This window comes from Podarcis muralis, chromosome 5, assembly GCF_964188315.1.
Source record: "Podarcis muralis chromosome 5, rPodMur119.hap1.1, whole genome shotgun sequence".
NCBI classification, from domain to species: domain Eukaryota; kingdom Metazoa; phylum Chordata; class Lepidosauria; order Squamata; family Lacertidae; genus Podarcis; species Podarcis muralis.
Genome location: NC_135659.1, coordinates 101,923,190 through 101,945,024, shown reverse-complemented (window position 1 = coordinate 101,945,024; position 21,835 = coordinate 101,923,190). Strand labels below are relative to the sequence as shown.

General features: G+C 49.1%; 1 protein-coding gene across 2 annotated transcripts in view; it reads right to left on the bottom strand.

The window, feature by feature from the left end:
* The window catches only part of STAG3 (STAG3 cohesin complex component), a 26,865-nt gene extending 5,030 nt beyond the window's left edge, over positions 1–21,835 (bottom strand). Inside the window, exons 1-22 of one of the 2 annotated variants that reach the window (XM_077929509.1) lie at positions 21,727–21,835; positions 21,561–21,642; positions 21,338–21,439; positions 20,758–20,854; positions 20,542–20,618; positions 20,231–20,435; positions 19,988–20,139; positions 10,954–11,027; positions 10,739–10,862; positions 5,015–5,113; positions 4,761–4,840; positions 4,396–4,503; positions 4,058–4,154; positions 3,874–3,985; positions 3,012–3,115; positions 2,826–2,918; positions 2,501–2,590; positions 2,177–2,377; positions 1,771–1,844; positions 1,509–1,596; positions 1,157–1,255; positions 990–1,082 (exon numbers count right to left, since the gene is read on the bottom strand). In XM_077929509.1, the coding sequence (XP_077785635.1) occupies positions 990–1,082; positions 1,157–1,255; positions 1,509–1,596; positions 1,771–1,844; positions 2,177–2,377; positions 2,501–2,590; positions 2,826–2,918; positions 3,012–3,115; positions 3,874–3,985; positions 4,058–4,154; positions 4,396–4,503; positions 4,761–4,840; positions 5,015–5,113; positions 10,739–10,862; positions 10,954–11,027; positions 19,988–20,139; positions 20,231–20,435; positions 20,542–20,618; positions 20,758–20,854; positions 21,338–21,439; positions 21,561–21,642; positions 21,727–21,785 (2,310 nt within the window). In that variant the 5' untranslated portion in view covers positions 21,786–21,835. The other variant, XM_028735744.2, reaches the window with a different exon arrangement.

Genomic DNA, 21,835 nt, shown 5'->3' with positions numbered 1-21,835 from the left:
TGACGTGGCCAGCGTGACAAAGCTGCATCTGGCGAGCCAGAGCCGCACACGGAAACGCCGTTTACCTCCCCGCTAGTAAGCGGTCCCTATTTATCTACTTGCACCCGGGGGTGCTTTCGAACTGCTAGGTTGGCAGGCGCTGGGACCGAGCAACGGGAGCGCACCCCGCCGCGGGGATTCGAACCGTCGACCTTTCGATCGGCAAGTCCTAGGCGCTGAGGCTTTAACCCACAGCGCCACCCGTGCCCCTGCCCAAACACCATTGCACACACTCAAATCAGCCGCAACAAATGAAACCATGAGTCACTCCTCCAGCTGCTTCCTTCTTGTAGTTTCCTGCCCTTTAGCAGGTTTCTGGAGCACCAGCTCCGTCTCCTGCGCATCAATGAAGTTATCGTCCCCAGTAACTGGTGTTCTAACTGTAATGTTGTCTCCCTCCCTCTCAGGATCTAGTTTAAAGATCTCCTGATCAGGTTTGTGAGACTCTTAGCAAACACATTCTTGCCAACTGCTGTGAGGTGCAGCCCATCTCTTGCCAGAAGTCTTTCCTCAAGAAGTGGAGACCATGATCCAAGATGCAAACCTTCCTGACATCACCTGCACAGCCAGTGGTTGACCTCCAGTATTACCCTCTCTTTTTGGGTCACAACCTTCATTCAACAGGGTAGATGAAAAGACCACCTTTGCCCCAAGGTCCTTCAGCTTCCTGCCCGGAGTATCAGAGTCCTTTGCTATATGCTGACGGTTGTGTGGCAGTACTGCTTGTGCCCACATGGATAAGAAGGAAGGGGTTGTGGCCAGTGGGCTTTGCAAGATTTGGCAACTTCTCTCTCTCATGTTGTGAAGGGAGAATGCGAACAAGAGGTGAGCCAGCATCCCTGTGGCCAACAGCAGAAGAAGCCCAGCTCTTTTGAGTGTTTCATGAAGTAGGCAAGAGCCAAAATCCCAACTCCCATGGGGAGCACAGGAACCCTGTCTCCTGCTCTTACCTGCTCCTGGACACCAGGGTCCATGTCCACAAGGTAGTTCTGACAGAGGGAGCAGAAGGAAGCCACTTTTTGCTTCAGGCTGAGCAGCTGCTCCTGGAAGGAGGAGTGGTGTCATGAGCGTGTGGTGGTGCAAAGGGAGACCCACCCTCTCTAAAAGCCCTGCTCACCTGTCTGGGAAGGGGGTCAGAGGCTGCGGTGGCGGCACAGAGATGGGACAGCTCCCAATAGAGTGAGAAGTATGAACAGGATATGGCAGAGATGACCACCTGCAACAAAGGAAGTCAGGCAGATATGGAAGTAGCCAAAGCAAGATCAAGAATTTTTGGGGTGGGAAGGAGCCTTCCACTCTGCAGCTGCAAGACTGCACCCACCCCCCAAAATGGGGGAAGGGAGCAGGATGTGGTAGCAACAATGACACGACACACAGGCATGCAACTGTGGGCACATGCTCATGTTCATCTCCACTTTTCCAGGGCACTCGTCAGTTCAAGCCCCTCTCTCCCTGCAGCCCTGCAGTACCTGCTTGGGGATCTCCTCTGTGTCCACCGTGTGGCGCAGGAGTCGGATGCAGGGATCAAAGAAATTCCACGGGGTCAGGTCATGAGCACTGCAGACAAAAAAGCAAAGGACATTCCTTGCCTCTTCCATGCAACAGAAGCAGCATGGGGCTGCTCCAGAGCAGCTGAGGGAGGGTCTGAAAGCCTTGAGCTGGGACGCTAGCCAGGATGGGGCCTGCAAAACAACAGGACGGCCTGGTTCTCTCCCTCCTCCCTGTGCTCACCTGTGCAGGATGGCAATGCGTTTCAGAGTGGTAGCCACACAGTACACATCTTCATTCTCCAGGCAGCCGGGGGACTGAACAGGAACCAAGAGAAAGAAAACCTAATTGACCATGCCCGTTTCTCCTCCTCTGTGATCATTGCAGTCTTTTGGGCTTCCATGGACTGCAATGACAGAGATGCCCTGTCTATCTGTGAAGCAGGAAAGCAACCCAGTACCTCAACACTCTTACAGTCTCCTATGTGGAAGAGGGAGAAATGAAGGAAAAGCATTGCTCCATACATGCACTGCCTAACCCAGCCACCAACCCCATTCCCAGGCACCTCCGCTGCACCCACCCATCTGTGGTCTGGCCACTACCTTCCCACTGACCATTCCAAGCTGCCACAGCCACCAGTGCTCTGTACCTGGAACAGTTCAGTCTCCTCATGCTGGAATTTATCCGCCAGATGGTCCACCAGACGACTGCGGGCAAAATCTGCACGGCTGTAGAAAGCCAGTTCTGGAGAGCAGAGCATGTGCAGAGTCCTGGAAGTAGCCTCCAGCACTTCGCAGTCTGTGTGCTTTTCCATCACCTCCCACAGCTGGGCCAGCAGCAGCTCTAAATGCTTGGGGGAAGTGCAGCAGCCTGGTTGAATGGCAGCTCTGGACTAGGGGGAGAAGGCAAGCCCAGCCCCACACCTAAGCCCTGGTCTGGCAAAGGGAAGGGGGCAGGCGCAGGGCTCCCTCACCTTTTCTAGACGGCCGCTGCTGTAAAGAGTCAGGTCAAAGTAGCGCGGGACCTCCAGCAGATAAACCACTTTTTCGGCATCAGCTGAGAACTGGCCAAAGGGAGCGGAGAGAAGGGACATTCAGGCTCCCGCATAGCCAAGAGGAGCCATGAACAGGAGGGCACTGCCCAGGGCAAGGGAAACCATCTTGCCTGCATTTGTTGAAGCCAAGAATGTCAAGTGCCATGAACCCAGACCCCAACAGGGAGGGACACGTCACCCCAGAATGCTTCCATGCCCCCTCCCAGTAACACAGAGGGAGGCCCCCATCCCTCACAGGGCTCACCTTAGCCAGCAGCAGGGGCAGCAAGGGAATGAGGTGCTGAGTGAGTCTGAGGCGATCCTCCACTTGCACCTTGCGCTCCCGAGCAGAAAGCACCTTGTAGAGAAGAAAGGATGGGTAGCATAGCCTAGTGGAGGGCAGGAGATGAGCTAAGAACACCTCAGGCGGCCACCCTGACCCTTCCTTTACCTTCTTTCCAGAGATCCGGCCAACAGGTGGCTGCCCCTCTGTGGCCTGTCGCACACTGGCTGCCAAGAACATGATGAGGCTGTTCTCCTCTCGGTCTCCAAGGCCTGTGGAGCAAGGCGGCAGCTGAGCCAGGGAGCGAGGTGGCTCACCCAAGCAGTTCTGCAGGCCCTTTGCTGGCCAGCCCAATGCAGTTGTTCCACACTGTACACCTCAATCACTGTCCGTGTCTGGACTGCCCTTTAAACCCACCTCAACGTTGGTGAACTGCAACTTCCATCATCCCTGGTCATTTGCCATGCCTGCTAGGGCTGATGGGAGTTGTAGTTCACCACCTTGTATGTTCCCCACTCCAACTTTAGCCTACCCTGAGAGAAGTCTCAAAGGAGAGGCTTCATTTCACCAGCAGCCATGATGTCTCCATCTCAACTTGTGCGAAGGTAAAAAATAGGCAACTAGACTGAACACTGCTCCTGCATCTCTTCACAGCCAGAGAAACTGCTTAAAACTGCCAACATGCAAACCACTCCACCTCCTCCCCTGGCACCTTTGGAAGCAGCCAAAGGAGGGCAGGACATGTACCTGCTAGGAATGTGTTCAGGAGATGCTAAAAAGCAGGCGCCCGATCCAAGGTAACCCCTCCCCTTCCATGATTCTACTCAGACCTTGCAGTTGTGAGCTGATCACTGAAGAGCTGGGTGGGTCCTGGACCACACCAGATTGAAAGTTTTCACCTTAGACACTTTACTGGCAGACGTGTCCAGCAAGAGCCAACCTCCACCCCCATCACGCATGCAAGCTGGGCAGAGGTGCCAATGCTCTTCACTGCTTCCAGGTGTCCCTTCACCCCCCACCTGTTCCTCACCTTCCGCAGGGGGATCCTCCAGCAGAAGCCCAGTCAGCAGCTGCCAGTCCTTCAGCAAGGCAGCCGCACAGTCCCACAGGCTGTCCACCAGGTAGCTGGCATGGTCATGGAACTGTGTGGGGAGAGCAATGTCATGGCCCTGCCTGGGAAGGCCTCTCCTGCCCCCACCCCCCTGCTGCCTCACCTCACTCTCAATGAAAAAGGCCAGCAGCAGCTGGAAGGCGGCTCGGGTGCGCTGCTTCCCTGCCGTCCCCCTGGCACACATGGTGGGAGCCAACAACCTAGGGGCCAAACCGCTATTGTTAAGAAAGGGGAGATGGAATCAAGGATTCTGCAGGAAGGCTTGTAAGAGGCAGCAGAGCAGGATCAAATCTTCTTTGTTTAATAAAATTTACAAACCGCTTGATTGCAGCAAAACATATGATTTACAAGATACATGAAAAAACAAGCTGGTCTTCGGCTTGAGATGCTAGATGCTGCAGTTCCGGGGGGGGGGGGGGGATAGAGAGAGGACACACTCACTTGTTATACAAGAATTCGCCAGCGGCTGCTGCAAGGGGACGGTTAGAAGCATACACAAGTGGAAAGACGCTTGCACAATCCGAGTCTGTGAGCACATCATCCATATTCCTGAATGGAGATCAAGCACCCGCTCATCAGTGGGCCAAGGCTGGAGCTCAGTGGCAGAGCACATGCCCTGCATGCAAAGGTCCCAGGCAGGCTGAGAAACACCTTGTCCCAACCCTGGAGGCGGCTTGCTTGTCAGCGCAGACAACACTGCATTGAACGGACCAAGGAAGATTCCTGTGTGCACACTATGGACATTTGGGGGGGGGGGGTCCACGGGGCTCAGGCCCTAGCAACACCCCCACCCTGACAACACTTACTGAAAGATGAGGGTGAGCAGCCTGACAGCTTCCACTGCCACTTGGGGCTCCTTGTCCAGGACCATGGACACCATTCGCTCCTGCAGGGAAGAGCGCAGGCATTGGGTGGGAGAACAACGCACCTCCCCACCATGTCTTCACAGATGCAAGGAGCCCACAGCAGAATGTACAGGAACATACTCCCCCTGTCAGAGGAAGGCCAAGAAGGTGTGGAAGACATCCAGCTGACAGCATTCTTGGGTCAAGACCCTCACCTTGAAGCGACTGGTGAAGAGCTCCATGCGAGCAGCCCTCTCCTGGCTGTGATACAGTCCTTGTAGAGCAAGAAGGCACTTGAGCCGGACCTCCCCCTGCTGCAAGACAGACAAGAGGAGATTAGGAGCAAGAGACTAGCAGCTGCCAGGCCAACTCCTTGGGCTTCTTCAAGAGGGTTCAGCATGGCCAGACCCTAAGGTGGACATTTTCCCAGAAGAACCTCAACGTTCACAGGCATGTTTCTACTTTCACAGAATCAACTGAGAATATTACCTGCACTACCCACACTGATGAACAAGTAACTAGTATAACCACAGATTCTTATAGTCACCTAAACAAGCCTGCAATCTTGCAGTTAAAATTTGTTTCAATGGGTTTTAAGGAGCCTTGACTTCAAAGGACTACAAGACAGCTGTCCTAAGTCAAGTAACTTCTACCTGAAAGCTTCCTATGGCAAACAGCAAGTTAAGTCTTTTCCTCTGAACTACATTCACTCATAACTGACTTTGACTTAAAAAGTCCCTGGGCTCAAATCTCATCTCAGCCTTATACGCTGTAATCCAGTTACTGCCTCACATTTGTGTGCATGAAAGGGTTAAGCTGAGGCTCTCAGTCTTCCTGCTTCCTGATCCCAACTCAAGAATGCTGCATGTGAATGAAGAATCTCTCTATAAGGAGGTTTCATTGCCTGCATTTTTGTTAGTCGAAAGATTGCATGAACCTTTTTGTAATGAAACCAAGTACATTTCTTTTTAAGTCGTTTGAAACCTTTTGTCAGTGTTTGTAAAAAGCAAAAAAAAAGAAGGAAAGGGTTCTGACCTCCCTTTGTCTCCTCAGCCTGGTCCTTGGACCCTTGTCGGCACAAAAGAGTCCACGAGAAAAGTCCTTGCAGAGTTTTATTCTTAAAAGTCTTTGTGCGAAAGCGACTGACCAACTACACACATCAACACTAACCAACCAACCAACCAACCCAAACTAACATTTCTCACTCGATATATACAACCCAGTGCAGGCTGCTGACTCATGCTGACCCAGCTTTATTCGCATTAGCCGTGACACCTTTTTCATCTTCATTTCACTACCAGCAGATTTTGACGTCGACTGTAACTTCTACTGTTTGCAAAGCTAAGTGTTTGTGATTTATTATACCCAAAGTATTTTTGTGAAGAACATTTGTTTAAAGATGCAAATCTAACCAAGTTTTAATGTGCAATCACAATTGTACTTAACTTTGCTGAGAGAGTAAGAATCTCTCTTCCAAACCTTTCCCTCCAAAAACATATCCACTAGGAAAGCAGCTATTCTGACAATCACCATGATGAACCAAAGGTGAAATGTTCCAACAATGACCAATTGTAGCAACAACTACAACGGCTAGTTGTTGCAAGAACAAGCTCATGTTTATATTCACTTGCTTTGATATATGCGAATTGTCTGGCTTCGATGCTATGCTTATCTGTAAGCCTTGGGATGCTGGGCTCAGGGCCCAGGAAGAGAGGAGCTCTGGACAGCTGCTACCTCTGGCCTCGCTGACCAGGGGAAACTAACATATGCTCCTTTGTGCATAAAGGATACATACATGTTTCCTCAGCTGCAAACAAATCATGACGACCTCTCGCTTTTGTGGTGTCCATCCCTTCTGTACAGGTAGTGGGGCTCTGCATGCTGTGGTGTAAGTTTATACCTCTAAATAAGGCAGTAGAACTGCCCAATCTGGGGTTTTTGACATCCTCCTTTGGTATACTTACATCAAACCCCTCGCTCAGCACCTCTTTGTGCTTGCAGTTCAGTACCCCCCTCCCTCCAATTCTCGGTAAGAGAATAATATAGCTTATCTTGCAGTGTTGCTATTATTACTGAAATAATGCATTTGAAATGTCTCCAAGATCAGAAAGAGAAATGCTGCCTAACCTTTCAAAATGAAACAGCAGCATTTCCTCCCACCCCAGCACAGAGGTGGCTGGATGTGTGAATGCTGTTTCTTCCTTCTCATGAATGATCATAGAATCATAGAATCATAGAGTTGGAAGAGACCACAAGGGCCATCGAGTCCAACCCCCTGCCAAGCAGGAAACACCATCAGAGCACTCCTGACATATGGTTGTCAAGCCTCTGCTTAAAGACCTCCAAAGAAGGAGACTCCACCACACTCCTTGGCAGCAAATTCCACTGTCGAACAGCTCTTACTGTCAGGAAGTTCTTCCTAATGTTTAGGTGGAATCTTCTTTCTTGTAGTTTGGATCCATTGCTCCGTGTCCGCTTCTCTGGAGCAGCAGAAAACAACCTTTCTCCCTCCTCTATGTGGCATCCTTTTATATATTTGAACATGGCTATCATATCACCCCTTAACCTCCTCTTCTCCAGGCTAAACATGCCCAGCTCCCTTAGCCGTTCCCCATAAGGCATCGTTTCCAGGCCTTTGACCATTTTGGTTGCCCTCCTCTGGACACGTTCTAGTTTGTCAGTGTCCTTCTTGAACTGTGGTGCCCAGAACTGGACACAGTACTCCAGGTGAGGTTTGACCAGAGCAGAATACAGTGGCACTATTACTTCCCTTGATCTAGATGCTATACTCCTATTGATGAGGCCCAGAATTGCATTGGCTTTTTTAGCTGCCGCGTCACACTGTTGGCTCATGTCAAGTTTGTGGTCAACCAAGACTCCTAGATCCTTTTCACATGTACTGCTCTCAAGCCAGGTGTCACCCATCTTGTATTTGTGCCTCTCATTTTTTTTGCCCAAGTGCAATACTTTACATTTCTCCCTGTTAAAATTCATCTTGTTTGTTTTGGCCCAGTTCTCTAATCTGTCAAGGTCGTTTTGAAGTGTGATCCTGTCCTCTGGGGTGTTAGCCACCCCTCCCAGTTTGGTGTTGTCAGGGGCTCAGGAGCAGAGGGACAGGAAAGGGAGGAATTAGAGACCGAGGGGGAGGAATCCGAGGGAGAAGTTAGCGATGATAGCTGCCCGAGGTCTCTAAGTCTCTCCAGCGAATCGGAGGATTCACAGAAAGGGGCTCCCGTGGTCAGAGCTAGGGGGTTGCCAGAGGGAACACCCCAGGAAGGAGGGGCCAGAGGGGACTCAGAGAGCAGCAGTTGGAAATCGGGACCAGCTTCCCCACCGGAGAGCAGTAGGGGGGAGGAGTCCCAGGCATCGGCATCAGGCAGCTTTCCGTCAGCGGAAGGACATGAGTCAGGGTTAGCCACGCCTGCATCAGAGAGCGAGGAAACGGTCAAAAGGAAGGTCGGAGGCAGCGCGCGCGCGCCAAGTTCAAATGTATAAGAGGGTGGCGCAATGAGCAGCCCGGATAGGAAGCCAGGTCCTAAAGCCCGCCGAAGGGAGGGGGAAGAGTCCGAGGGGTCCGCCTCCGAAGCGTCCAGGAAGGAAGGGACCCCGGGGGGTGGTAGGACCCAGAGGCGGAAGGAGAGACGGAAAAGGTGGAGTAAGGCTAGAGTCTTAAGCTGGTGTACAGGGGGCGGAGACTCAGACGGAGCTTCGCCGGTCTAGTGTCTAGACGTAGAGACGCACGCTAGGGTTTGAAAATGGATAATGTACTTTAATAAAGACTTTTGTATATTACCGCTGGCTAGCGTTGGTCCTCTGTGAGCTGGGACCTGGAGGCAGTCTCTGACAGGTGTCATCTGCAAATTTGATCAGGATGCCCTTGAGTCCATCATCCAAGTCGTTGATAAAGATGTTGAATAAGACCGGGCCCAAGACAGAACCCTGTGGCACCCCACTAGTCACTCTTCTCCAGGATGAAGAGGAACCATTGATGAGCACCCTTTGGGTTCGGTCAGTCAGCCAGTTACAAATCCACTGAGTGGTAGCATAGTCAAGACCACATTTTACCAGCTTCTTTACAAGAATATCATGGGGCACCTTGTCAAATGCCTTGCTGAAATCAAGGTAGACTACATCCACTGCGTTCCCTTCATCTACCAGGCTTGTAATTCTGTCAAAAAACGAGATCAGGTTAGTCTGACATGACTTATTTTTCAGAAATCCATGCTGACTATTGGTGATCACAGCATTCCTTTCTAGGTGCTCACAGACTGTTTGCTTAATGATCTGCTCCAGAATCTTCCCTGGTATTGATGTCAGACTGACTGGGCGGTAATTATTTGGGTCCTCTCTTTTCCCCTTTTTGAAAATAGGTACAGTCTGCCGGGACTTCGCCTGTTCTCCAGGAATTCTCAAAGATGACTGCCAGTGGTTCTGAGATCACATCTGCCAATTCTTTTAATACTCTTGGATGCAGTTCATCTGGCCCTGGAGACTTGAATACATCTAGACTAGCCAAGTATTCTTGTACTATCTCCTTAGTTATTCTGGGCTGTGTTTCCTCTGCTGAATCATTTGCTCCAAATTCTTCAGGTCGGGCATTGTTTTCTTTATCGGAGAAGACTGAGGCAAAGAAGGCATTGAGGAGTTCAGCCCTTTCTGTGTCCCCTGTTTGCATTTCACCATCTTCTCCTCTGAGTGACCCCACGGTTTCTTTGTTCTTCCTTTTGCTACGAACATACCCATAAAAGCCTTTTTTGTTGCTTTTAACCTCTCTAGCAAGCCTGAGTTCATTTTGTGCTTTAGCTTTTCTGACTTTGTGTCTACACGTGCTGGCTATTTGTTTGAATTCCTCTTTGGTGGTTTCCCCCCTTTTCCATTTTTTGTACACATCCTTTTTTAATCTTAACTCAGTTAAAAGTTCTTTAGATAGCCACCCTGGCTTCTTTAGGCACCTTCCATGTTTCCGTCTCATTGGTATTGCCTGAAGTTGTGCTTTTACTATCTCCCTCTTAACAAACTCCCAGCCATCATGAACTCCCTTTCCTTTTAGTATTACTGTCCATGGGATCTCACCCAGCACTTCCCTAAGTTTTACAAAGTCGGCTTTCTTAAAGTCGAGAAATTGAGTCCTAGTATGCTTGGCTGCTCCTTTCCGCTGTATAGTAAACTTCAGAAGAGCATGATCACTCGTGCCTAATGATCCTTCCACTTCTACCCCACTAACCAGGTCATCAACATTGGTTAGGACCAGATCTAAAATGGCTGTTCCTCTTGTTGCTTCTCCCACTTTCTGGACAATGAAGTTGTCTGCAAGGGCAGTGAGGAATCTGTTTGACCTTATGCTCTTGGCTGAGTTTGACATCCAACAAATATCCGGGTAATTGAAGTCCCCCATTACTACTATCTCCCTTCCTTTTGCATGCTTGGCCATCAGTTCCAGGAAGGCATCATCTATGTCCTCCGTTTGGCTTGGGGATCTATAGTAAACTCCCACAATGAGGTCACTGTTATTCTTCTCTCCCTTAATTTTGACCCAAATGCTCTCACTTTGGCTTTGAGGTTCTAAATCTTGGATCTCTTCACAGAGACATATAACGCCACTCCTCCTCCTTTCTTGTCTGGTCTGTTTCTTTGAAATAGATTGTATCCCTCCATTATTACATTCCAATCGTGGGATTTATCCCACCAGGTTTCAGTGATTCCTATTATGTCATATTTAGTTTCCTGTTAGAGATCACACAGAGGCATCCCTGCCTGCCCAGGTGTATGCGTGTGCCCTGGCTCTTGGCAGGTTGGCCATATGGAAATCTGACTCTCAGGCTAAGAAAGGTTCTCCACCGCAGTCCCATGGAAGCCCTGAACATGTTTACAGCTGTTTGCCTATGAGCAGATGGGTACCTCCTGCTGGATGCAACACCCACCTTCTTCCACCTACCTACCTTGTCATGTAGCGTCCAGCCAATGTACTTGAGATAGCTGTCAGTCAGGAAGGAGTTGCTGTAATGCTCTATCCACTGGCCCATCTCTTCAATGCAAATGGCACGAATTTCAGGCATAAGGTCCCTTGACAAGCAAATAACAAAGAAAGTGTTAAGATGGATAACGTGGCTCACTGGTCCCTGCTCTAGCTGAACTTGCCCTCACCCCAACTCACCGATAGCGGTGAATGAAGACCCCCTTGAAGATAGCGTTCATCAAATTCTCAAGCTCTTCCTGTTTCTCCTGGAGCTGGCAACACACAAAGCAGGACACAAGTGGTTTAAGTCTCCAGCCAGGCACTTGCGGGCACTGCCACCTGCATCTGACATGTTAGAGGGACTCTCACAGGGAGCAGACTGTCTGCCCTGCTTGAAGCACAGTCACATCTTCTGTCTCTGGCATGTAAAAATGACACTGAGTCAAAATTGCCTCCTAATGAGTTAGAATAAATCTCTAGAGGCCTGGAGTAAAAACCAGCCCACAGATGATCAGTTCAGCAGCTGTAGTGCTCTAATATTTAATCTAGGGGTTCCGTGACAGGAAGATTGAACCCTTTCCCTCCTGTCTATGAGAAACGAACCCAGCCAATGCTCATATTGATACATTAGAACCCCAGAGTTCCATGATCCCAAGCACAGTCCCCTGGATGCCCTGAAGCCTTTATCAAGAGAGCACGAGGAGAAGCTGGGACAGGAGAAGGGATCCAGCAGATACCCATAAGAAATGTTAACTCGCCCCAGAATCTAGGGAAGTCACAGTGGAGAGCCTTTGTGTAACAGAAGCTGCTCCCTTAAGTCCACCGAGGGATTTGCGGAGCTCTGGGGTGTGAACATGGGGATACCTTCCCAAAAGACGAATTGTGAAGGACCTGCTTGGGTCCTGGTGGTTTCTGTGCTGAATCTGCATGTTTCTGTTCTGAAATTTCACCTGAAGAAATACTAGATCAACATGGTGAGCCCCAAAATGCTACCAAGAAACCCAAAACCCAAAGATGTATTTTGCCTAAAATTTGCACTTTAGACCAGTGGCATGCCAGACATTCATGAATGACAACTCCAAAGAATTCTCAAAGATTATAGATAGAGGCTCTGAGATTAAATCTGCAAGCTCCATTAGAACCCTTTGGTGCTGCTCATCAGTCCCTGGAGATCTGAAGGCATTTAAGGTTGCTAGGTGTTCCCTTACCATCTCTTTTCCTATCTTGGGCTGCAACTCCTCCCTCACTTCACTTATCATGCTATCACTAGGTTGGGCATTGCTTTTCTTTTGGGTGAAGACAGAAGGAGATGTTGAGCAGTTCTGCTGTCAGTGAAGGAACTTCTCTGGGATCTGCCTTCTCGCTCCTACAATAGCACTTCTCCATCTTCTCCACACAGAGGACTGCCACTTGCTGCTTCCTCTTGCTTTGAACACAGCCAAAAAACCACACCCTTTTTAACCTCTCTTGCAAACCTGAGTTCATTCTGAGGTTTAGCCCATCTGACATTCACCCTGCAACTGTTGGCTACTCGTATATATATATTCCTCCTCCATGATTTCCTTTCTTCTCTTCTCAAATTTCAACCCATCTGTAAGCTCTTTCTGCATCCAATTCTTGTTGGAATTGTCTGCATTTAAGCTTTTAATATTTCACCTTTAAGAAACTCTGATCCATCTTGAGCTCCTTTCTCTTTGAGTTATTTCCAACCATGGCATGTCACAGTAGTTCCTTCAACTTTTTGAAATCAGCCTTCTTAAAGTCTAGAGTGCACATCTGAGCGCAATTTCCCTTGCCTCTACATTCTGAAACCCAAGAGGACATGATCACTTCCCCCCAAGGTGTCCAGGACTTCTACTGTGTTGATCAGTTCATCCCTCTGGGTGAGGACCAAGTGAGGAATGTGCTGGACACTACATTCTTGGCAGCTTGAATTCCAGCAGATATTGGGGAAGTTGAAGTCTCCCATGACTACTATAGCTCTCCTTTTCAAATGTTTGATAATCTGCTCTGGGAAGACATCAGCCAAGTCTTCAGTCTGGCTTGGAAGTCTACAGCAGACACCCAGAATAAGGTCAATGTAGTTTCCCTCTCCTGTAATTTTTACCCATGTATTCTCAATCTGCTTTCCATGTTCCAGGTTATGAATCTCTTCACAAGTATACACATCCTTTACCTTCCTCTCTTCCTGTTGGGTCTCCGCCTTTTCACTGATTAATTTATACCCATCAATTTATATATATATATATATATATATATGCAGGTTTTGGTGTCCTCGGGTGTCTTCCCGTGTAAAAGATGGGGTGTCTAGGCGACGTTTCGACGAGGTCTCACTCGTCATCTTCAGGCTGGTGCTTTCGGCTTCTTGTTACTGGAACAGAGCAGGATCTCAGTGTTTGAGTTCCTATAAATACTGTTGAGGAGGTGTGTTGTATAGCCTCCAATGTTCTGGGCAGAGAGGAAGTTCCCAGGCTAGTGTGCCTTTTCTTCTTTTGTTCCTTAATTACTTGAGGGATATCTTGAGTGATTTCTTGAGTGATATCCTGAGTACCACTTAGGTGGGTCATTAGGTGTGGATTAGTTGCTAAGGCCTTTGTGTCTTGACCCCTTGAACTTTGTGAAGAGTTTTTCTGAGAAGATGGCTGTACTGAAATTAGTTGTGCTCTGGCTTGGCTTCGTGTATAGGGGCGAGCTGTGGTTTTGTGGCCTGTGCCAGCCAGATCTGTGTAGGGATTGCAGGGGGGTGCAGCATCCGGAGGTGCCACCATGGTTTGGCTACTGGATGGTGTCTGTAATTTATCTGTGGAGAGGGTCTGGGTTTGGATCTGGTGTGGTTGATTGGTGATGGCGTTCTGTGTGCCTCTGGCTCTGGTGTCAGTTTTTGTGGGGAGGGCTAATTTCCAGATGTCTGGCAAGCGGGATGTGTCGTCACGCTTGTTCATGTTGTGAGGGTGTTTCTCTATCTCGATGGCTTCCATGATTATTCTCTTGTGGTGATGTTCCATGTTAAAGAGCAATTTGGAATCTGCAAAATTAATTTCGTGTCCTGTTTCTTTCATGTGTTGGAAAAGAGAGGAAGTTTTTTCTTCTTTTTTGATGGCATTCTTGTGTTCTGCAATACGTGCATTTATTCGTCTGTTTGTTTGTCCAATGTACGTGGCTGGGCAGACTTTGCAGGGTATTTCATAGACCCCTTGGTTTTCCAACTGGATTTTATCCTTGGGGTTTCTGAGGATATTGGCTATTTTTTGGTTGGTGCAAAAGGCTGTTTTGATATTGTGTTTATGGAGGATTTTGCTAATTTTATCTGTAGTGCCCTTGATATAAGGAAGGAGGGCCATGCCATTGTTTTCTTCTGTGTCTTGGTTTTTTGGGGGTGTTTCTTTTTGGATTAGCTTCATAACCCTGTTTTGCTGGTATCCATTGGCAATTAACACATTTGAGAGATTCTGTAACTCAGTTGTCAGGTGGTCTTTGTCAGCCAGGCGTTTGGTTCTGGAGATGAGAGTCTTGGCTACGGAGTTTATTTGTGCAGGGTGGTGGTGTGATTGTGCATGTAAGTAGCGGTTGGTGTGTGTTTTTTTCCGGTAGATAGTGTGTCCTAGGGAGCCATCAGGTTTTTTGTAGATTAGGACGTCAAGGAAGGGAAGTTGGTTGTTGGCTTCTATTTCCATAGTGAATTGTATTTTGGGGTGTAGGCTGTTGAGATGTGTGAGGAAGCTGTCCAGTTTTTCTTTCCCGTGTGGCCAAATTACAAAGGTGTCGTCAACATATCTGAGCCAAAGTTTGGGTTTGTGTTCTGACTTGTCTAAAGCATTGGTTTCAAAGTGTTCCATGTACAGGTTTGCGATGACCGGTGAGAGGGGTGATCCCATAGGTGCTCCTTCTATCTGTTTGTATCTTTGTCCATTGTGGATGAAGTACGTGTTGGTTAGGCAGTGGTTGGTCAGGTCCAAGATGTATTCGGGGGGATTGTATTTGTTTTGAATGGCTGTCAAGGCTTCATTAATGGGCACTTGTGTGAAGAGAGATACAACATCGAAGCTCACAAGTAGGTCATTGGGATGTAGGTTTTGCTTCTTTATTGTTTCTATGAACTGGAAGGAGTTTGGAACGTGTGAAGAGATGGATTCTGCATAGGGCTGAAGTTGCTTGGCGAGAAATTTAGCGAGATTTTGTAGAGGTGAGCCTATGGAGCTGACTATTGGTCTGAGTGGTGTTCCTTCTTTGTGTATCTTGGGGAGGCCGTAGAGTTTGGGGCATCTGGATGATTTTTCTCTGGGGATGATTCTTAGCTGGATTTCTTCACTGATAGGAGAGGCTTTTATTTTGGATTTGGTGGTTTTTTCCAGATAGGTGGTGGGATCTGTTTTTATAGGTTGATAGGTAGGGTCTTGGAGTAGATTTGATAGTTTTGCTTGGTAGTCCGATGTGTTCATCACAACAGTGGCATTACCTTTGTCTGCTGGGAGAATGATTATGTTGTTGTCTTTCCTCAGGTTGGTGAGTGCTTTCTGTTCTTCTTTGTGTAAATTGCTTCTGGGTGGTTTGCTGGAGCAGAGGATGTTGGTGACTTCAAGTCTGATTTTATTGGCTTCATCTGGGTTGATTTTGGTTAGGCTAGCTTCGACTCCGCATATGATGTTTTCCGTGGGGATGCGTCTCGGGGCGACTGCAAAGTTGAAACCTTTGGAGAGTACTTTGGTTTCAGTTGAGGTGAGGATCCTGTCTGATATGTTATGTACTGTTTGTTTCATGGGTTGTTGTGGACTACCAAGCAAAACTATCAAATCTACTCCAAGACCCTACCTATCAACCTATAAAAACAGATCCCACCACCTATCTGGAAAAAACCACCAAATCCAAAATAAAAGCCTCTCCTATCAGTGAAGAAATCCAGCTAAGAATCATCCCCAGAGAAAAATCATCCAGATGCCCCAAACTCTACGGCCTCCCCAAGATACACAAAGAAGGAACACCACTCAGACCAATAGTCAGCTCCATAGGCTCACCTCTACAAAATCTCGCTAAATTTCTCGCCAAGCAACTTCAGCCCTATGCAGAATCCATCTCTTCACACGTTCCAAACTCCTTCCAGTTCATAGAAACAATAAAGAAGCAAAACCTACATCCCAATGACCTACTTGTGAGCTTCGATGTTGTATCTCTCTTCACACAAGTGCCCATTAATGAAGCCTTGACAGCCATTCAAAACAAATACAATCCCCCCGAATACATCTTGGACCTGACCAACCACTGCCTAACCAACACGTACTTCATCCACAATGGACAAAGATACAAACAGATAGAAGGAGCACCTATGGGATCACCCCTCTCACCGGTCATCGCAAACCTGTACATGGAACACTTTGAAACCAATGCTTTAGACAAGTCAGAACACAAACCCAAACTTTGGCTCAGATATGTTGACGACACCTTTGTAATTTGGCCACACGGGAAAGAAAAACTGGACAGCTTCCTCACACATCTCAACAGCCTACACCCCAAAATACAATTCACTATGGAAATAGAAGCCAACAACCAACTTCCCTTCCTTGACGTCCTAATCTACAAAAAACCTGATGGCTCCCTAGGACACACTATCTACCGGAAAAAAACACACACCAACCGCTACTTACATGCACAATCACACCACCACCCTGCACAAATAAACTCCGTAGCCAAGACTCTCATCTCCAGAACCAAACGCCTGGCTGACAAAGACCACCTGACAACTGAGTTACAGAATCTCTCAAATGTGTTAATTGCCAATGGATACCAGCAAAACAGGGTTATGAAGCTAATCCAAAAAGAAACACCCCCCAAAAACCAAGACACAGAAGAAAACAATGGCATGGCCCTCCTTCCTTATATCAAGGGCACTACAGATAAAATTAGCAAAATCCTCCATAAACACAATATCAAAACAGCCTTTTGCACCAACCAAAAAATAGCCAATATCCTCAGAAACCCCAAGGATAAAATCCAGTTGGAAAACCAAGGGGTCTATGAAATACCCTGCAAAGTCTGCCCAGCCACGTACATTGGACAAACAAACAGACGAATAAATGCACGTATTGCAGAACACAAGAATGCCATCAAAAAAGAAGAAAAAACTTCCTCTCTTTTCCAACACATGAAAGAAACAGGACACGAAATTAATTTTGCAGATTCCAAATTGCTCTTTAACATGGAACATCACCACAAGAGAATAATCATGGAAGCCATCGAGATAGAGAAACACCCTCACAACATGAACAAGCGTGACGACACATCCCGCTTGCCAGACATCTGGAAATTAGCCCTCCCCACAAAAACTGACACCAGAGCCAGAGGCACACAGAACGCCATCACCAATCAACCACACCAGATCCAAACCCAGACCCTCTCCACAGATAAATTACAGACACCATCCAGTAGCCAAACCATGGTGGCACCTCCGGATGCTGCACCCCCCTGCAATCCCTACACAGATCTGGCTGGCACAGGCCACAAAACCACAGCTCGCCCCTATACACGAAGCCAAGCCAGAGCACAACTAATTTCAGTACAGCCATCTTCTCAGAAAAACTCTTCACAAAGTTCAAGAGGTCCTATACACGAAGCCAAGCCAGAGCACAACTAATTTCAGTACAGCCATCTTCTCAGAAAAACTCTTCACAAAGTTCAAGAGGTCAAGACACAAAGGCCTTAGCAACTAATCCACACCTAATGACCCACCTAAGTGGTACTCAGGATATCACTCAAGAAATCACTCAAGATATCCCTCAAGTAATTAAGGAACAAAAGAAGAAAAGGCACACTAGCCTGGGAACTTCCTCTCTGCCCAGAACATTGGAGGCTATACAACACACCTCCTCAACAGTATTTATAGGAACTCAAACACTGAGATCCTGCTCTGTTCCAGTAACAAGAAGCCGAAAGCACCAGCCTGAAGATGACGAGTGAGACCTCGTCGAAACGTCGCCTAGACACCCCATCTTTTACACGGGAAGTCACCCGAGGACACCAAAACCTGCATTCCTGTACCCGTGAAAATCTACGAAAGCAAATATATATATATATATTCATTTTTGCCCATGTCTGCAGGAGTTTAGCCCTACTATTTGCTTGACAAATACCATCATCCTGGGTCAGGATGCAGCCAGCACTCCACACATCAGCACTGGTGATCACACACTTGAGGTGGTAGATTTTGTCTACTTTGGTTCCACCGTTAGTAACACTGAGCTGGACAAACGTATTGGCAAGGCAGCTATGGCAATGAGTCACCTCTTCAAAAGAGCATGGGATAATGTGACGCTAACATTCAAGATTCAGGCAGGTAGCCATGCTGGTCTGATGCAGTAGAAATATATATAAATATAAATAATGTCCAGTAGCACCTTGGAGACCAACTAACAAACTTAGTTGGTCTCTAAGGTGCTACTGGACAATTTTTTTTAATTTTTTTTAATATAATGCCTGATCACCTCATCTATCTCCTGAGAAATCTCTATGTGCGACAAGAAGCTACAGTTAGAACTGGATATGGAACAACTCAATGCTTCAAAATTGGGAAAGGAGTATGACAAGGCTGTATATTTGTCTCCCTGCTTATTTAAATTATATGCAGAATTCATCATGTGAAGGCTGGGCTGGATGAATCCCAAGCCGGAATTAAGACTGCCGGAAGAAATATCAACAACCTCAGGTATGCAGATGACACAACCTTGATGGCAGAAAGTGAGGAGGAATTAAAGAACCTTTTAATGAGGGTGAAAGAGAAGAGTGCAAAATATGGTCTGAAGCTCAACATCAAAAAAACGAAGATCATGGCCACTGGGCCCTTACCTCCTGGCAAATAGAAGGGGAAGAAATGGAGGCAGTGAGAGATTTTACTTTCTTGGGCTCCATGATCACTGCTGATGGTGACAGCAGTCACGAAATTAAAAGACGCCTCCTTCTTAGAAGAAAAGCAATGACAAACCTAGACAGCATCTTGAAAAGCAGAGACATCACCTTGCCAACAAAGGTCCGTATAGTTAAAGCTATGGTCTTCCCAGTAGTGATGTATGGAAGTGAGAGCTGGACCATAAAGAAGGCTGATCGCCAAAGAATTTATGCTTTTGAATTATGGTGCTGGAGGAGACTCTTGAGAGTCCCATGGACTGCAAGAAGATCAAACCTCTCCATTCTTAAGGAAATCAGCCCTGAGTGCTCACTGGAAGGACAGATCGTGAAACTGAGGCTCCAGTAGTTTGGCCACCTCATGAGAAGAGAAGACTCCCTGGAAAAGACCCTGATGTTGGGATAGATGGAGGGCACAAGGAGAAGGGGACAATGGAGGACGAGATGGTTGGACAGTGTTCTCGAAGCTACCAGCATGAGTCTGACCAAACTGCAGGAGGCAGTGGAAGACAGGAGTGCCTGGCGTGCTCTGGTCCATGGGGTCACAAAGAGTTGGACACAACTAAACGACTAAACAACAGCAACAAACATTCAATACCAAGATGAAGGTCTACCAGGCTTGTGTGTTGCGCACAATGCTTTATGGAAGCAAGTCATGGGCAACCACCAGGAGCGATGCCTCAACACTTTCCACATACGCTGCATCATAAAGGTTTTGGGTATCAAATGGCAGGACAGAATTCCTACCAAAAATGTGCTCTCTCAAGCCCACATTCCCAGCATGTTCACACTCGTCTCAGCGATGCCTATGCTTGCTTGGTCTTGTCCACAAATTGAAGATGGTAGGATCCCCAAGGATGTGCTCTATGGGGAGCTGGCTTCAGGCACCAGACCCATTGGCCGACCAACTCTGCGCTACAAAGATGCCTGCAAACGTGACATAAAGGCTGGAAACATCAACCCCACCGTGTGGGAATCCTTTGCAGATGACTGCAATGCCTGGAGACAGACAGGTCCTGCATGCATAAAAGTGACCAGAAGAGGGATGACCGGTGAAAGGAGCAGAGAGAGAAGAAATGCCATAGTGCATCCGCAGCAGCACAACCAGATGCCTTCATCTGCCCCAGCTGCAACAAAGCACATCTCATTCGCATTGGTCTCCACAGCCAGAACTGGTGCTGTAACCTTCCAACAGTTTACCCCACCTCCAAATATGCCCTTCTCCCCTGTCTCCCGAGACAAGTCTCATTCCACGAGGTTTCAGTAATTTCCACGAGGTCATATTTGCCTGCTCTCCCGCCCCACCCCGTGCCACCTTGTGCTGCAGCCCTGCCACCTTCACCTCTCTGCGTTGTTCCAGCAGCCCTTCCAGCTTCCCCAGAGCCCGGCAGCTCGATCCCTTGGCCTGCTCAGCCTCATACTGCCGCTGACTGTTGTCCTTCTGCAGGCTGACACTCAGAGCTACACGCACCAAACCTGTCATTAGTTTCATGGCTACAGGAAAAGATGAAGCACAGCATGGCATTTCTCAGCTCCTCTCAGAAAGGGATGCATCTGCCCACCCAAACCCAGACTACTCTCCTACCTGCCAAGGTGCTCGTGTGGCGGAAAGCACGCACCTGGGAGTCAGACATGCCAGTAAGCAGGGCGACAAGGCTACCCATCAAATACTCATCATAGAGAACAGCATGTTGTGTTCGGTGCACAAGAACTCCCAACAGCTCACAGAAGCCCTGCCGAAACCGCCGCCAGACTGGGCTGTTCAACAAGAGTGGGTACTCAGCTGAGCCCTGGGGAAAGATGTGTCTGAGTCCACCATTTGTCTCTGCCACCCTCCCTCCAAGGCGACTGTTTGGATTTAACCTCCCCAGAAACACCCCCTTCCTTAGTTCTCACCTCATCAAATGATTCTGTCAGTTGCTGGATGATCTCCGAGTTCTGAAGGCCTCTCAGCATCTCCAGGGTCACTACACCTGCAGGGCCGTGGAGGGGAGAGAGGGGGGAGAGAGCGCCAGTCCAGCCTCACATCACTGCAGAGCAAGCATGCAACTGGGAGGAGGAGGGAGCACAGAAGAGCTTTTGCAGAAGCACAACACTCCACTCTAGACTCACCTTTGCAACCACAGGAGTGGACAATGAAGTTGAACAGCTCCAGAAACCCAGATTCCCTGTCTTTCTTGTAACTCTCAAGCCAGTCATCAACTATAGACTGTGGCAGTTGACAGAGGATGGCAGTAGGCAAAGGGAGCAGGGCAAGGACACAGAAACAAGAGAGATGTGAGACCCACAAGAGCACAAGCATACTAGATTCCCCTAAGACACATTCCTCTGCCTTTCCCCTCCAGCATATCCCTGCTCCTTTTCTTTCTCCAGCCACTCTCACCTGCCCCAAGTCTCCTTTCAAAAACCCAGCCCTTGCTCCATTGCAGCCCACCATGCCAGCTATCCCATTCCAGCACATAGGACAGGGCTGGAGGCACATCTTTCCCTCTCCTTCCAAAGCTCCCCTGGGGACGGCTGCTGGCGCTCCCAGGCTGCTCCCAAACTGCATCCCATGGAGATCAAGCAGCAGCTTCGGGCTGAGCAGGAGGTGGCGCCTTCTCGGTGCTGGGCCCTCCCCGCTCTCTGCCCAGGCTGGAGCCCAGAGCAGGGCCTTCTCGGGGCGGCTCCTGCGCTCAGAAGCGACCCTCACCTGCGCGGCGCTCCCGCCCGCCTTCACCGCCTGGAAGAGGCCGCCGCTGGGCTCCGCGCGGGCCGGCAGAGGGTCCTTCGGGGCCGCCCTTCGCCTCGCCGCCTGGGGGACGGAGAGAGAGGGGGAGGAAGCCGGGAGCCCAGCCAGGCCTCGCGGCGCCCCGCCAAGCCGCAGCCCCCGCCGGGGCCTCCCTCCGGCCCGCCCTCGGGGCGCCGGCGCCTACCTGCCGCTTGCCGGCCTTGCCGCGAGGGGCTTCCTCGAAGGCGCTGTCGCCCGAGTCCTCCGAGGCCTCGCTGCCCGTCGCCCTGCGGACCAAGAGGGAGCTCAGCCCGGCCCCACGCCGCCCGCCCGCCCTCCCTCCCTCCCTCGCCCGGCCCTCGGGGACTCACGGCGCGGGGGCGGCGGGGGCCGAGCGGCGCGGCCGGAGGGCCCTGGCCGGAGAGGCCATGGCGGGACCGAGGCGTCCTCCTCCTCCTCCTCCGAGGCTGCTGCTTCGCC